A 15,366-nucleotide genomic window follows, 5' to 3' on the forward strand; every position below is an offset into this window, starting at 1 on the left:
TAATTTCAAGGACCCCCAGGTTGACATGCATTAGGCTAAGGACCACCATTTAATGGCATTTCTATCTCTGGGACCCCAATTTATATCGTAAAATCAATGTTAATTTAACTCTGAGAGTGTACAAATGGAACCAAATGGACCCGTTAGGGTCCATTTGGTTCCATTTGTATACACTCTCTGAGTTACAGACCCATAAGGGTCCATTTGGTTCCATTTGTATACACTCTCTGAGTTACAGACCCATAAGGGTCCATTTGGTTCCATTTGTATACACTCTCTGAGTTACAGACCCATAAGGGTCCATTTGGTTCCATTTGTATACACTCTCTGAGTTACAGACCCATAAGGGTCCATTTGGTTCCTAACTATCCAACATTTAGCTGGGGACCCCCTGGAACTCCCTCAAGGACCCCTGGGGGTCCCCGGACCCAACTTTGAGAACCAATGCTCTAAAATACAGGTTGGTAAAAAACTAAGTTTTTTCCTAGAAGTTTTATACTAAACAATTGTCAAGTTTGCAACTTTCAAATACCTAGATCCTTGTACCGAGACACTGTGACAAATTCAAATCGTAGTAACTGTGGTATTAGTAAAAGCACAAATAAATAACCCTGTGTTACCTTGTGTTTCTGCTGTCGTTGGTTCACGTCTGCACTTTCTGTCTTCAGTTTGACACTTTACTCTAACCAACACTTCCTCTTATGCACCCACCCACCCACGCACACACACACACACACACACACACACACACACACACACACACACACACACACACACACACACACACACACACACACACACACACACACACACACACACACACACACACACACACACACACACACACACGCGCGCACGCACGCGCACATACACACACACACACACACACACACACACACACACACACACACACACACACACACACACACACACACACACACACACACACACACACACACACACACACACACACACACAAACACATACCTTACAGTAGGCTATATACACAGAAACATGCATGAGTACATGTGTCTGTGTGTGCGTGCATGTGTTTTTTGTTTTTATATTCTATTGATTTTATATTCATACAATCAAAAGCGGCACGAAAGAGACTTAGGAGGACAGAAAAATATGAAAGTACAGTAAGAAGATAAAAAGTGTATGTGCACGTGTTGTGCGTATGAGTGTGTGTGTGTGTGTGTGTGTGTGTGTGTGTGTGTGTGTGTGTGTGTGTGTGTGTGTGTGTGTGTGTGTGTGTGTGTGTGTGTGTGTGTGTGTGTGTGTGTGTGTGTGTGTGTGTGTTGTGTTTTTGCTGCAGGCTTCCATCACAGGAGAATACAACATGATTTCTGCAGCTGCCTTTTAACTGTACAGTTTCACTGTAATGTTTTATAATACATATAGTCTGTCAGCTGTAATGTTTCTAATATAAAATCCCTCTTTAAAGCTGCACTATGTAACTTTCCCCTTCTACCCACCACCCTCAAAACCCACCTCTTCAATAAGGCTTTCCTACTAACTCCACCCCCCCCCTCCTCCTTCTCATCATTCCACTGTTCTTATTGCTTTTATTCCTTAGTCTTAGCCTCTTCTTAGTGCTTTCCCCCACAATAAAGTTGTTTTTCCTTGTTGTTTTCTCATGCCCCCCATGTTAAAGGGGAATTTTGGACCATGGTTTTCTTACGTTATCTATGATGTTATGATATCTTAGAATGAATGCTACAGTAGAAACATTTCATAACTCCATCCCGGGTCCGCCACAGCTTAAAACGTGTGCCAATAGGCCTTGCGCTAGATCGCATATTTTAATTGCTTTTAAAAAAAAAAAAAACGGAAGTCTCGCTAGATGAGATTTCAATCTCGTCTAGCGAGACTTCCGGGGTTTATTTTTATTTTTTTTGGGATGGAGTTATATGGAAGTAAGAAGAGGCCCAATTTCTTTCCAATATGGCTGCTGTGCATACAGCCTATTGACCAGTGTTCAGGAGGAGGGAGGCGGGGAGGAGGAGGGTGATATTGGTCATTGCACGTACCCCTACGGGCTGGGGGCGGAGCCTGTCAGCGGGGAGTGTTGGGCGGGAGGAGTAGGATGAAGGCTCTACGTCCTCCTAGTGGGACGACTAAATTGGGGAGAAAAAAGGGGTAAAAGCCTAAATTTTTTAAAGAAGGAAATAAAAAGAAAAGCGCCTTATAAATTCGAGATATTATTATTAACCCGAATTTTAACCTGGTTTCCTGCACAAGTGCCGACATTTCTACCATTGAGCTAATAGAGTCTGACTGCTTGCTCAGGGGATAAATTGAATCTTGACCTTCGGGTGAGAAATCGTGTCAGATCCTGTGTCTAGGTGAGACATCATGACCTTTGACATGATCTAGATGTCTCAATAGAAGAGCAGGGAGACTAAATAAAAACCACCCCAATTGTATAAGTTATATTCTATTAACATACTCTACCATACAGATTGGACAACATTTCATTTTATTTACTTAAAAAAGTTACACATAGTGCCGCTTTAAGCTGTAATGTTTCTACTATAAAGGCATAGCTGTAATGTTTCTAATATAAAATCCTCTTTAAGCTGTAATGTTTCTAATATAAAGACTTAGCTGTAATGTTTCTAATATAAAATCCTCTTTAAGCTGTAATGTTTCTAATATAAAGACTTAGCTGTAATGTTTCTAATATAAAATCCTCTTTAAGCTGTAATGTTTCTAATATAAAGACTTAGCTGTAATGTTTCTAATATAAAATCCTCTTTAAGCTGTAATGTTTCTAATATAAAGACTTAGCTGTAATGTTTCTAATATAAAATCCTCTTTAAGCTGTAATGTTTCTAATATAAAGACTTAGCTGTAATGTTTCTAAATGCAATGTTTCTTGGCATGGAAACGTTGGGGACCCCAAATGGGGGACCCCAAATGACCAACTAAAAACATCAGCATCCACTCAAAACAGACACATTTCCTTGTGTTCCTCACATGTTTTTTTTGTTCCTGTTTTGCTTTGTTTTGTCGTTTGTACCATGTTTTGTCGTATGTACCATGTTTTGTCGTATGTACCATGTTTTGTCGTTTGTACCATGTTTTGTCGTATGTACCATGTTTTGTCGTATGTACCATGTTTTGTCGTATGTACCATGTTTTGTCGTATGTACCATGTTTTGTCGTTTGTACCATGTTTTGTCGTATGTACCATGTTTTGTCGTATAGATGGGTTTCCCGTTTGTAAACATTGAGGATGATGCGCGCGCAGTGGAGGGAAGAGCCTGTAGAGGGCGCTATTACCCGCAGCATCTCTGGCCACTGTACATTGATAAAATAAATGGTCTTCACCGGGTTTAATGAAAGTAGATTAAATGATGCAGTTTGTAATATCTTCTTTACTCAATAAAAATGATTTGTCGGAAGTTGGATCTGTCTGTATATAATAGCAGCATTATGCCTATTCTGCCTATAATAGCAGCATTATGCCTATCTAAATCCCGAAAATAACAATAGAGTGAATGGCACTTCCGGGTCGTTCTACCTCCCGCATGCGCAGAATGCACACTCTGCTCTGTGATGACGTCGCGCGGAAACCCATCTATGTACCATGTTTTGTCGTATGTACCATGTTTTGTCGCAGCTTTCGTTTTATGTCTCTATGGTATGGCTGCTGTGGCTGTTAATCCGTCCTGTGACATTTTTACACTGTTGAAGGGCCTTTATGTGAAGTGAAATATTTTTTATAACAATAATAATAATACAAAAAAAAAAACAGGGGTGGAAAGTAACTAAGTACATGAACTTAAATACTGTACTTAAGAACAATTCTGAGTTACTTTTTACTTTACTAGAGTATTTCCAATTTGCAATACTTTTACTTCTACTCCACTACAATTATTTGAAAACTTTAGTTACTTTGCAGATATAAATTATATTATAAAACATATATTAACCACTTCAGCCCTATTTTATACATAGACTATTTGAAAATAGCCGATCTACAAGCTCACAACGTGTCGCATCGCGAGTCGCGACGCGATGTGAGCTTGTAGATCGGCTATTTTCAAATATTAGTACTTTTACTTTTGGTATTTTAAGTATATTTTGATGCCAATACTTTTCTACTTTTACTCAAGTAACATTTTGAACACAGGCCTTTTACTTGTAACAGAGGATTTTTATATTGTGGTATTGCTATATTTGAGTACTGCAAAAAACTTGAATGATTAAAAAAAAGATAAAGAAAACAGATCCATCTAGTGATAGCCTCTCTCTCAGCCTGAGGGAGTATCTGTGCTGCACAACAGCAGTGGGAAACATAATATTCACCAAACTCACTTTACTACAACCTGTCCTGCATTCTGAAACTACCTGTGTATATAGGAACATGCCAACAGGTGGAAATTAAGGTGAAAACACCTTGTTTTCTTTTATGATCCTTTAATCCGGTACAAAAGTGGTAAGCCCCTCATATACCAACTGCATATCTAGGCCAACTGTGTCCTCTAGTGTAAAACTCATGACATGAACATTTACTAATGAGATAATCATCAAATAATATCTGGTGATTTGATCAGGAAAAGAATAAACCACGAGCTTTAATAAATGGCTTTATAAGAAATAACTATTTTTTCTTATTTTTTAATTAAAAAAAATTCATTTCAGAAAAGGGTTTGTTTACAGCAGGGGTCTTCAACAGGGGGTCCGGGACCCCTAGGGGGTCCTCACCCCTCAGAGTTACTACAGGGGGGCTGCTAAATATTTGTGTGATAGGATCATGTTTTTTTTTACATGAACCAATTGAACCCCAGCATCCTATTCGGAGTGGAACATTAGCCAAAAATAGCAGATCTACAAGCTCATAACGCCTCGAGCTGCGAGGTGTTGTGCGCTTGTAGATCTGCTATTTTTGACAAAGAGGTTTGGTGTAGAGGGGGAAAAAAAGACTAAGTATTGACGATTCGAGTGGTTAAATGTCTGAAAATACACATTAATCGAACATACGCTGATGATAGTGCTGTCAAAGTCTATGAAGCTGTCTAAGAAATCTATGAAAATGTTTAATTTACAACACAATTTTATAGTGGGGGGGGTCCCTGCTTCATCTCTCTCTCTCTCTCAGCCAAGGGGTCCTTGGCCTGAAAACGTTGAAGACCGCTGGTTTAGAGTGTCAAGAGAGAAAGACAAATTTAAATACCCCCCCCCCTTTTTCTCTTTTATTTTCCTCCCCATATCCCCCCCCACACACAGCCCAGAGGACTGTGTTCATACTGTCAACATAACAAACATTCAACTATGAAAAGGACTAAATAAAGGGGAAAATAAGTAAAGAAGTAAAATAGCACAACAACAGAGAACAAACGAATAACTAGGAAATAACTCTAATAGCTCACAAATAAGCTCAGGCAAAAAAAAAGGAGACTCAATAAGAAACGCAAGAGGCGACCCCTGGTGGTGATCAAGTGTAAGTGAAACACTTGCGTCCGCAGGACAGGTTTGTTTCCTCGTTCCAGTAAAGGTAATGAGTGACGTAGTTGACCCAACCTTCTTTTGATAAACCTTGGTTCTAGTGTCTCGGGTGTCAGTGTGGTGTCACACACACACTCTGCCTTCTGCTCCGTTCTGTCGCCTTATTCATGCACTTTTACACTTAACTATATTAACGATCACTTTTTTACTCAGAGCTATGTTTTTCCATACAGATTAGCATAACTGTAGTCTATTCATTTCTAGCATTAAATTCGCGGAATTGTTGCTTTTTGGACGATCTATGTGGATACACCTGTCGTGTTGTCACCTCACAGAGAGAGGAACAACAATGACCGGGGTGTTTGATCGGTAGAAGCTGGGTCGTTGTGGTAGAGAGGAATACCTAAGGATCCGTCAGGAGAACATCTATCTTGGAGGAGGTGTAAAAGTGGATCCATCAGATCACCATGGATTCTGGAACCAAATTCAGCTCGATACCACAGGTACTGTGACGTAATCAGCCCACAGGGCGCAGCACCTGTCCTGCAAGATAAAAGAAGAAAAGAAACCATTACAATACACTATTACACACTTATTACACCACTCTGGTGGGAAAAGTACTCACATGTTTTACTTAAGTAAAAGTATCAATACTTCTGCAATGTAGAAATACTCTGTTACGAGTAAAAAGTCTGGAATTAAAAATGTACTTGAGTGAAAGTACAAAAGTATTGGTATCAAAATGTACCCAAAGGAGTAAAGGAGTGTAAAACCCTACTCACTTTCAAAACTGCCCTAAAGAATCACATTCAGGAGGCTGCAATTCCAAGCTGGCCCCTGTCAAAGTCTTAACCTACCCCCCCCCCCCCCCCTCCCCTCCTCCTAAATCTGTTTATTGTACAAATTTCTTGTTTTTCATACCAGTAACCTGTAAGCTGATTGTATGACGTTCTGCATAGTGTGTATTTGTATGTCTTCTTAAATGTCATCATGATTTGAGTGCACGGGGAACTCATTTTAAAAAGTGCTTTTATGAGCGATCCAGTTTAGAGGACCTTGTATTGTGAATTGTACTTCCATGTACTTTTACCATGTCTTTCTAAATAAAGTATTCAATCAGTCAATCAATACTCAAAGTACCAAAAGTAAAACTACTAAAATGTTTGAAAATAGCAGATCTACAAGCTCACAACGCGCGTTGTGAGCTTGTAGATCTGCTATTTTCAAATGGCATAAAAGGTATAAAATAGGGCTAAAGTGGTTCATGTATGTTTTATAATGCATATCTGCAAAGTAACTAGTAACTAAAGTCTTCAAATAATTGTAGTGGAGTAAAAGTACAATATTTGCCTCTGGAGTAGAAAGTAAAAGTATAGACAATTGGAGTAAAAGTATCAATACTACTGCAATGTAGTCGAAATACTCTGTTACAAGTAAAAGTCTGGAATTCAAAATCTGCTTGAGTGAAAGCACAAAAGTATTGGCATCAAAACGTACTTAATTTACCAAAAGTAAAAGTACTCATTATGCAGAATGTACCATTTCACAAGTTTTCCAAACGTCTAAAATGTATAAACATCTTTTGATCTACAAGCTCACAATGCATTCACGTCGCGACTCATTGTGAGCTTGTGGATCGGATTTTAAATGGCCAAAATGTATATGGGGGTGGAGTAGTTAATGTATGTTTTGTAATTATAATCAAAATCTCAAAAGTAACTAGTAAAGTTTTCAAATAATTGTAGTGGAGTAAAAGTATAAAATTTGTCTCTGAGATGTAGTGGAGTAGAAGTAAAAGTACTGAAATTGGAAATAATATAATTGGTCAAAAATACCTCAAAATTTTACTTAAGTACAGTACTTGAGTAAATGTACTTAGTTACTTTACACCACTGCTGGTTCATGGATCAATACTAGCATCTAGGCTAATTGTTATTCATTTTGTCATTTTGTCCGTCAAGTGGTGGACAGTAATGAAGTATATTTAGTGGTTTTGAGTGGGCTACTGTAGCTACTTAAATAAAATTTACTTTATTATGGATATAAAAAAAATTCTGTATGTCTCACAACACACATGGCACACACACACACACACACACACACACACACACACACACACACACACACACACACACACACACACACACACACACACACACACACACACACACACACACACACACACACACACACACACACACACACACACACACACACGTAATAAGCCAATATGAGCAGGCTATAGTTTTATTGAACATTTGAACCATGCCCTTACAAAACACCTGGAGGTATTCATAATAATGTATAATAATGTTTATAAACCAATGTAATAAACATGGTCGCGTTAATGACTCTAGGGCAAATGGTCACTTAAAGGGATAGTTCACCCCAAAAATGTATTTTTTCCTATCGATTAATCACCCCATAGAGACTTGAATTCATAGATATTTTTTTGTTTTTGTCTCATTCCTAAGCCAAAAATGTGATGACCAGCGGACCGGTAGGCAGCGGTCCCGGTAGGAGACACAAAGGAGACTCTTTGTGTCTCCTACCAGAACCGCTGCCGGTCATCAAATCATTGGTTTAGGAATGAGACAAAAACTAAAAAATATCCATGAATTCAAGTCTCCATGGGGTGACTAATCGATAGGAAAAAATATTTTTTTGGTGCGAACTATCCCTTTAAACAGGGGTTCAAAGAAAACCAATTATAAGTGCTTCAAAATAACTATACCAAGTAAACACCTAGCATCTGTCCAAACCACTGGTTCTCAACCAGTGGTCCTTGATGGGGTTCCAGGTGGTCCCCAGCTAAATGATGGAGAGTTGGTAACCAAATGGACCTTTATAGATCTTTAACTCTTGAGAGTGCAACCTTTTCAGACCGTGACCCCCAAAATGTGAACTGGGGACCCCCCCCCCCCACACCCTGACAAGTGATGTGATGTAGAAGTTGAGGCATTAAATTTTGTTTGACTTGGTTCCACAGATAAATATTGTGAAAATAGCAGATCTACAAGCTCACAACAACACAACAAGGCTATTTTCACAATTTCTTCCTCCTTCTTATATTATTTGACAATTTGTCCAATGTTTGACCAGTTTTTATTGTATTTTATTATAGTGTATATGCTTTTGGGTCTTTTTATTTTCTTCTTTTAATTTTTTTTAGGTATTAGAATGGTCTTAAAAGTCCTTAGATTGTCACTTCACTGTCATCTGGGGACCTTCCCAAAATCATGTGGGGACCCGCAACCTGTGGGTCCCGACCCACAGGTTGAGAACCACTGGGCTATAGGGTGTGGTAGGGAGGGGAGGGGAGGGACAGACGTCCTGCAGTATCGCTGATCTAAGGGTTGAAGGGTGGATCATGTCCTGAAGGTAAGGGCGTGTCATGCCCTTGATCGCCCTTGGAGGTCAGAACTCAGAAACTCAGTGAAAGGAGCACAGGAGGGGGGAGGAGGGTAACACTAGCTCATAAGGTACCCGTAATTAACGCTTAATAGGCTCTATACACAGCAACCATATTGGACGGAAATTGGGCCTCTTCCTTACTTCCTTTACAGGTGTTACCAATGATACTAATGAAGGCTCTGTTCCATTTCGTGTAGCACAGTGGTTCTCAAAACCTTTTAATTTCTAGGACCCCATAACTCTGAGAGTGTACAAATGGAACCAAATGGACCCTTACGGGTCCATTTGGTTCCATTTTGTACACTCTCAGAGTTACACACCCGCAAGGGGCCATTTGGAACCCCCTCAAGTGTGTCCAGTGAGCCAACATGTACAATGTCAGCACAGAGTCTGTTTGACCAGAATGGAACAGAGCCTTAATTAGTATAATTGGTAACACCTGTGAAGGAAGTAAGAAGAGGCCCAATTTATTTCCAATATGGCTGCTGTGCATAGAGCATATTGATGATTAATTAATACATTATTTAAGCATTATTTAAGCTTTAATTAAGCATCACTTCATCATGAATTCCTTGTAATTCATCATTAACATCATTAGTTAATCATTAGTTAAGCGAAAAAATACATATCATTTGGGTCTTCCTTGACATGACATTTTTTTGAGAACCACTGGTATAGCAACATAAGTAAGAAACAAACGAAAAAACAAACTTAGAAGACATTTGTAGAATCCCCAGAAGCAAAGATTTGAGTTAAAAATGATATGTACTGTATGTACATAAAAACATACACGGTTAAAGCCAGGAGGTTGTGGGACTGGAGTCGACATGTTCACTACAGACGTAGAGTAGCAGCGCTGTCACATTCCACACACACATGGAACACGCACACTACACACACACACACACACACACACACACACACACACACACACACACACACACACACACACACACACACACACACACACACACACACACACACACACACACACACACAATAATGTTTATAAACCGATGTAATAAACATGAACCAATTGTAGAATAGATACATCTGTTGATTTACAATTTAGGAGCAAATGGTCATTTAAATAGAGTTAGAAGAAAACCAACGATAAGTGCTTCAAAATAACTAGGATGGACCCTTATAGATCTTTAACTTTTGAGAGCATAAAATGAAACCAAATGGACCCTTATAGATCTTTAACTCTTGAGAGCATAAAATGAAACCAAATGGACCCTTATGGGTCCATTTGGTTTCATTTTACGCTCTCAAGTAAAAGTGTTAAATTATTGTTTCTGCATTTAACGTTTTCTTATCTACTGGATGTAGTGTGTGGTGTCTTCCGTGGTCTGTGTAGGACAGTGAATAATGTAGTGTGTGTGTGTGTGTGTGTGTGTGTGTGTGTGTGTGTGTGTGTGTGTGTGTGTGTGTGTGTGTGTGTGTGTGTGTGTGTGTGTGTGTGTGTGTGTGTGTGTGTGTAGCAGAGCACTGGTTGGGACGCTGCTGAGCTGCAAACTTCTGACCACAAACATGTGGAGAAGACGAGGAAGCTGTGGCTGGGTGTGGGTCTGGTGGCTGCAGCCGCGGCTCTGGCTCTGGTGACCGGACTGCTGGTCTGGCACTTCCACTGTAAGTATATGTACCTGTCTGTCTGTCTGTCTGTCTGTCTGTCTGTCTGTCTGTCTGTCTGTCTGTCTGTCTGTCTGTCTGTCTGGACTACTGGTCTGGCACTTCCACTGTAAGAAACAAACAAACAATCAAACAAACAAACAAAATAAAGGCTACCCACCCCTATGAAAACCTAGGCTGTTAAAAACTCTGAACATCTTAAACAAACAGAGTTCTACAAAGAGTGTCAGGTTGGTAGGCACTCTGGCTGCAGTAGAAAGAAGGAAGCCACACTGAAGCTGGGGAAAACCTGGCCTTTTAAACTTCCCTTCAGAAGGCTTACGTAAGCCTATGTATATATTACATATATACATATATGTAAGCCTATGTATATATTACATATATACATATGTCTGCAAGACTGCAAAGTTGAAATTTTCAGTTGAATTGTGATATTTGGTTCTATTTAGAATAGAGAATAGAATGTTTGTTCAACTGAAGTTCAACGTCACTAAAAAGTGTGATCCCTGACGGATGCGTTCAACAAGCTACAAAATGAAGATAAAAATATACTGTATACTCATATATACAGTATAGTTAAAAACCCAGTAAAAACACACATGCACATTATATATGTGCATATATTCCATGACCTGTAATAATATTCCTGTAATTGTTACATAGTAATAGCATTTATAATGTATTGTTTTAATTAGTTATACGTGGTGAGTCACTCTGTCATGTTAATATTTTCATAGCACATCTTATTCACAGGTAAAGTGTGTGAGCTTCAGCAGAACATGTCAACATGCAGGTGTGTGTGTGTGTGTGTGTGTGTGTGTGTGTGTGTGTGTGTGTGTGTGTGTGTGTGTGTGTGTGTGTGTGTGTGTGTGTGTGTGTGTTTCAGTGCGCAGAGATGTGAGCGTGAGGAAGGTTTACATCGGCTCCATGGGGATATCCGACAGGAGGTTTACAGATGCTTATGAAGACCCAGACAGCCAGGAGTTTAAAGCTCTGGCCTCACTGGTCAACACACAGGTCAGTTTTTATCACAGCTCAGGTCAAGGTTAAAATGTCATTTAGATAGCATGTTATTTTAGACAGATGGGAGGTTCATTGCTTACCTGGTATCCTTTAGTTTCAATGTACAGATTATTGTTTTGATTGTATATTGTTTAGACCATTGGTTCTCAAAGTGGGGTCCGGGGACCCCCTGGGGTCCTTGAGGGGGTACCAAGGTGTCCCCCAGCAAAATTAGTTAATATAGCATCACAATCATTTCAACCATTAACCATATTTTATACTTTGGCTATTCAAAAATGGCAGATATACAAGCTGCCGTGCTATGAGCTTGTAGATCTGCTATTTTTGAAATTATTTGAAAAATCCTAACAATGTTTGGAAAATGTTGAATAATTTTGAATTATTTACACAAATCTTCTATTCTGGGGGTCCCTGGAACAATATTTTTGAGATGGGGGTCCGCGGCCAATACATATCATTTTAGAGGTCCTTGACATGAAAAAGTTTAAGAACCACTGGTTTAGACTGATGCTAGTTTATTGTGTTACCTGTGATCCTAGTTTACTGAGCCACTACTCTGTCTCTCTGCATGCTGTGTTTGTGATTACCTTGCTTAAATCGTTAAAACATCCTTGCTCAAATAATATTTAAAGGGCAACACACATTTTGGGGATTTCCATAATCGAGTGAACATAGAAAGCCTCCGCTTCAGAGCACAACCAAGTCAACATTTCAAGGTGTTACCTGAGTTGTAATTCTTAAGATATTGTATGCATAGGCTTATAATCTGATAAGCTATCATAACTTTTCTCTATAAGGCTGCCTAGCAGAAATCTTATCTGTCTCGCAATATTGCCAGGGAAAACGAAAGCAAAAGCCAGATTATGTTTTTTATTTCAACATGTAAAGCAGTATTAGTAGCTCTAATACATATTTTGAATAATCTTACCATTATTTTAATGCAATCAAACAATGCAGATAAATGATTCCCAAGTTGACTTTGGACTTCTCTTATCTCTTATCTTTTGGTGGTTTGTTGTCCATATTTATTATTGAACCTACATGAAGTTACACTGACACAATTCACTGTGCAAAGTATCCAGGCTGTGATGTGCTTTGTGTTATTTTTTTGCTCTGATCAAATATTCTTTCCTTGTTGTCTTTGTGACTAAATAAGCGTATGTGTGTACGTATGTGATAAACACATTTGTTGTGGCCCGTGGATGGTTACCAATTGAATGGAATATTTTTATTGGCATCAGTTAAAAGTACACAGTAACCATTACAAGCGCTAAAATGGATAAATTCACAAAAAAAGCATGTGTCCATTGTGGTCCATTTAATGACAAATGCTCAGGTGATATCTATTTATATACAGTATATAGAGTATACTGTACACAGTACACAGAGTATATACACAGTGCATACATAGGGGTGGCAGTGGTCAGGAGGGAGAGCGGCCATCTTGGAATCGGAAGGTTCCCGGTTTAATCCCCAGCTCCTCCTGGCTGCTGGTCGAAGTGTCCTTGAGCGAGATACTGAACCCTTAAAGGGATAGTTCACCCAAAAAATGACTTATTTTCTATCAATTACACACCCAATGAAACCTTGAATTCGTGGAGATTTTTTTAGTTTTTGTCACATTCCTAAGCCAATAATTTGATGACCGGCGGAAAGATGCTAATACCTCCGGTAGGAGACTCAAAGTTGGCTCTTTGAGTCTCCTACCGGAGACGAATGCAGTCCATTCACCATTTTACCATTTCCATACAGTACAGTGTGAATAATATACTGTACATGTCACCTCGTTCCTTTCAGCTGAAACTGATTTATGATAAGAACACAGAGCTGAGCAGATATTTCACAGGATCAACAGTTCAAGCCTTCAGGTAAGATTCATGTTAATGATAGTTTATGTATTTGCATAGCGCTTTTCCAAACAGGGTTACAGAACTGTAACCTTGAACAAGCTGATTACCATAACGAAAAAACATCACATGGATGCACCTGGGACGTATCATCAGTGTTGTAGCCTGGGGTCATCGGGTGTGTCGGGTCTCGCAAACAACATACACCCTCGCCCAGGTGACCCAGCCGGGGTTGATCAAGCCCTGACTTTCGTCCCAGTAGCTACCCACGGTCAGTCCTCTTAGGGTAAGACAGGGCCACTCAGGGCGGCTTCAGACTGGGTCCGTTTGAATCAAACCGTTCCCGAGTACGCTTGGCTGGCCAGCATTCACACTGGCCAAGACTCGAGACCATTTCATTTAACAGTAATGGTAAATATGTGCCTCATGGGGGCGCTGTGGACTATGGGGCTTTGGGAGAGAGAATGTCATTCACAGAAGAAAAGTCACTCTGGAGTGAATAATAAAGTTTGACTGTGTTCCTGACGTTGTCTTGAGTTATAATAACAACAGATCAACAATTCACAACCAAAGCAGTGTGTGCAGTGTGCACTGGTCTTAATATGATATTGGCGTCACGGACGCATCCTTGGTATTTTAGCAGTGACGTCACGGACTAATCCTTGGTGTATTTATCCTTATAAATACGTTAGCCACACATGTGTTTTTTGTTTATTATTTTTCACGGCTCGCGCTACTCAAACACTAGCGGGATTATTATTTCTTGTCAACATTCAAGTATAACTATGAGAAGGTATAACCCAGCAAAAATAATGCGTCTATATAATGTGTATAAAAATACATAAATGATATATGATTAGCAGTCCACTTCCTTCTCTTGGTACGGATGGATTCACACTGCCGCGTTCCGTTCCCGACTCTGCAGCAATCGGACCCGAGACTACCTCCCAAGGTGGTTTCGGGTACGGTACGATGATGCGTTACGGGGAACGGTTCGCTACGTTCACACTACCACAACATCTGCCATGTGGTCCGGGGTGCGCACCCGGGACCATTGTGTGAAGCCGCTATCAGTCCGCTTCTCTGGAACTACTCTGCCGGGACTGGGGGAGAGGAGAGGCTCTGGCACGTGGAGGGACTAGGCTCTGTGGATGGCCTCCTGGCCGGGCTCCTCCTTCATCTCACCAGGTCCAGGACCTGAGCGTTGCACCAGACTCCCCCCCGTTCCAAACATTAAAACGGCAAATAAAATAAATGGGTAAAATAATGCTAATTCAAACAAGGATATGACATCATCCGATAACAGTGGTCCGGGGGACCCCCAAATTAGTTAATAAAGCCTCACTCATTTTAAACTCTTTATCCATATGTTATACTTTGGCTATTCAAAAAGCGAGTGCCGCGCTACGAGCTTGTAGATCTGCTATTTTTTTTAAATCTTGAAACTGTGTGAAAATCTTTCAATATTTTTTCTAAAAGGCACTTTTTTTTTAACACAAATCTTTGCTTCTGGGGGCCCTGCCACATACATATCAATTTGGGGGTCCTTGGCACGAAAAAACCACTTGAACCCCAGCATCCCTATTCTGGGGGGAACGTTTTTGGGAACGCCAAAAATAGCAGATGGGCTATTGTTTGACGAAGAGATTTGGCGTAGAAGGAAACAAGAGCAGACCAAGTACATTTGCAACTCAGGTCCGTTTTAAGGGGTTAATGACGACTTTCAGATGGGATTTTCTATATCATGTAAAATAAATGGGCTCACTTATTCAATTCATCGAATTAATCATTGATAGAATAATCACTAAGAAAATAATCCATAGTTGCAGCAATAAATAGGACTTGGCTTGCTTCGGGACAGACTGTTGACTCGCTCGATTTTGAAATGCTTCCGTCATACAGTCATGATTCGGATGTCCCGCCTCCATTCCCTCTTTGCAGTCACGTAACTGTGTCCTACTGTACATCAAATGAGTCAAAGCATATCTATGTA

The 15,366-nt window shown here is 39.9% G+C and overlaps 2 protein-coding genes across 6 annotated transcripts in view; one reads left to right on the forward strand and one right to left on the reverse strand.

The window, feature by feature from the left end:
- LOC308096215 (tyrosine-protein phosphatase non-receptor type 7-like) overlaps positions 1-663 on the reverse strand; it is a 31,460-nt gene extending 30,797 nt beyond the window's left edge. For 2 of the 3 annotated variants that reach the window (XM_080443552.1, XM_080443551.1), the window contains exon 1: positions 621-640. The gene's annotated coding sequence lies outside the window, so the exon portion shown is untranslated. Of the gene's footprint in view, positions 1-620 lie in introns of all 3 variants that reach the window. The other variant, XM_080443550.1, reaches the window with a different exon arrangement.
- Positions 664-5,571: 4,908 nt separating this feature from the next.
- LOC308096204 (suppressor of tumorigenicity 14 protein homolog) overlaps positions 5,572-15,366 on the forward strand; it is a 31,498-nt gene continuing 21,703 nt past the window's right edge. The window contains exons 1-4 of one of the 3 annotated variants that reach the window (XM_080443536.1): positions 5,572-5,960; positions 10,356-10,503; positions 11,390-11,520; positions 13,324-13,394. In XM_080443536.1, coding sequence (XP_080299662.1) covers positions 5,925-5,960; positions 10,356-10,503; positions 11,390-11,520; positions 13,324-13,394 — 386 coding nt within the window. In that variant the 5' untranslated portion in view covers positions 5,572-5,924. Of the gene's footprint in view, positions 5,961-10,355; positions 10,504-10,588; positions 10,613-11,389; positions 11,521-13,323; positions 13,395-15,366 lie in introns of those variants that run through there. The other 2 variants (XM_080443537.1, XM_080443538.1) reach the window with 2 other exon arrangements.

This window comes from Gymnoscopelus braueri (assembly GCF_963280865.1).
Source record: "Gymnoscopelus braueri genome assembly, chromosome: 12".
Classification (NCBI taxonomy): Eukaryota; Metazoa; Chordata; class Actinopteri; order Myctophiformes; family Myctophidae; genus Gymnoscopelus; species Gymnoscopelus braueri.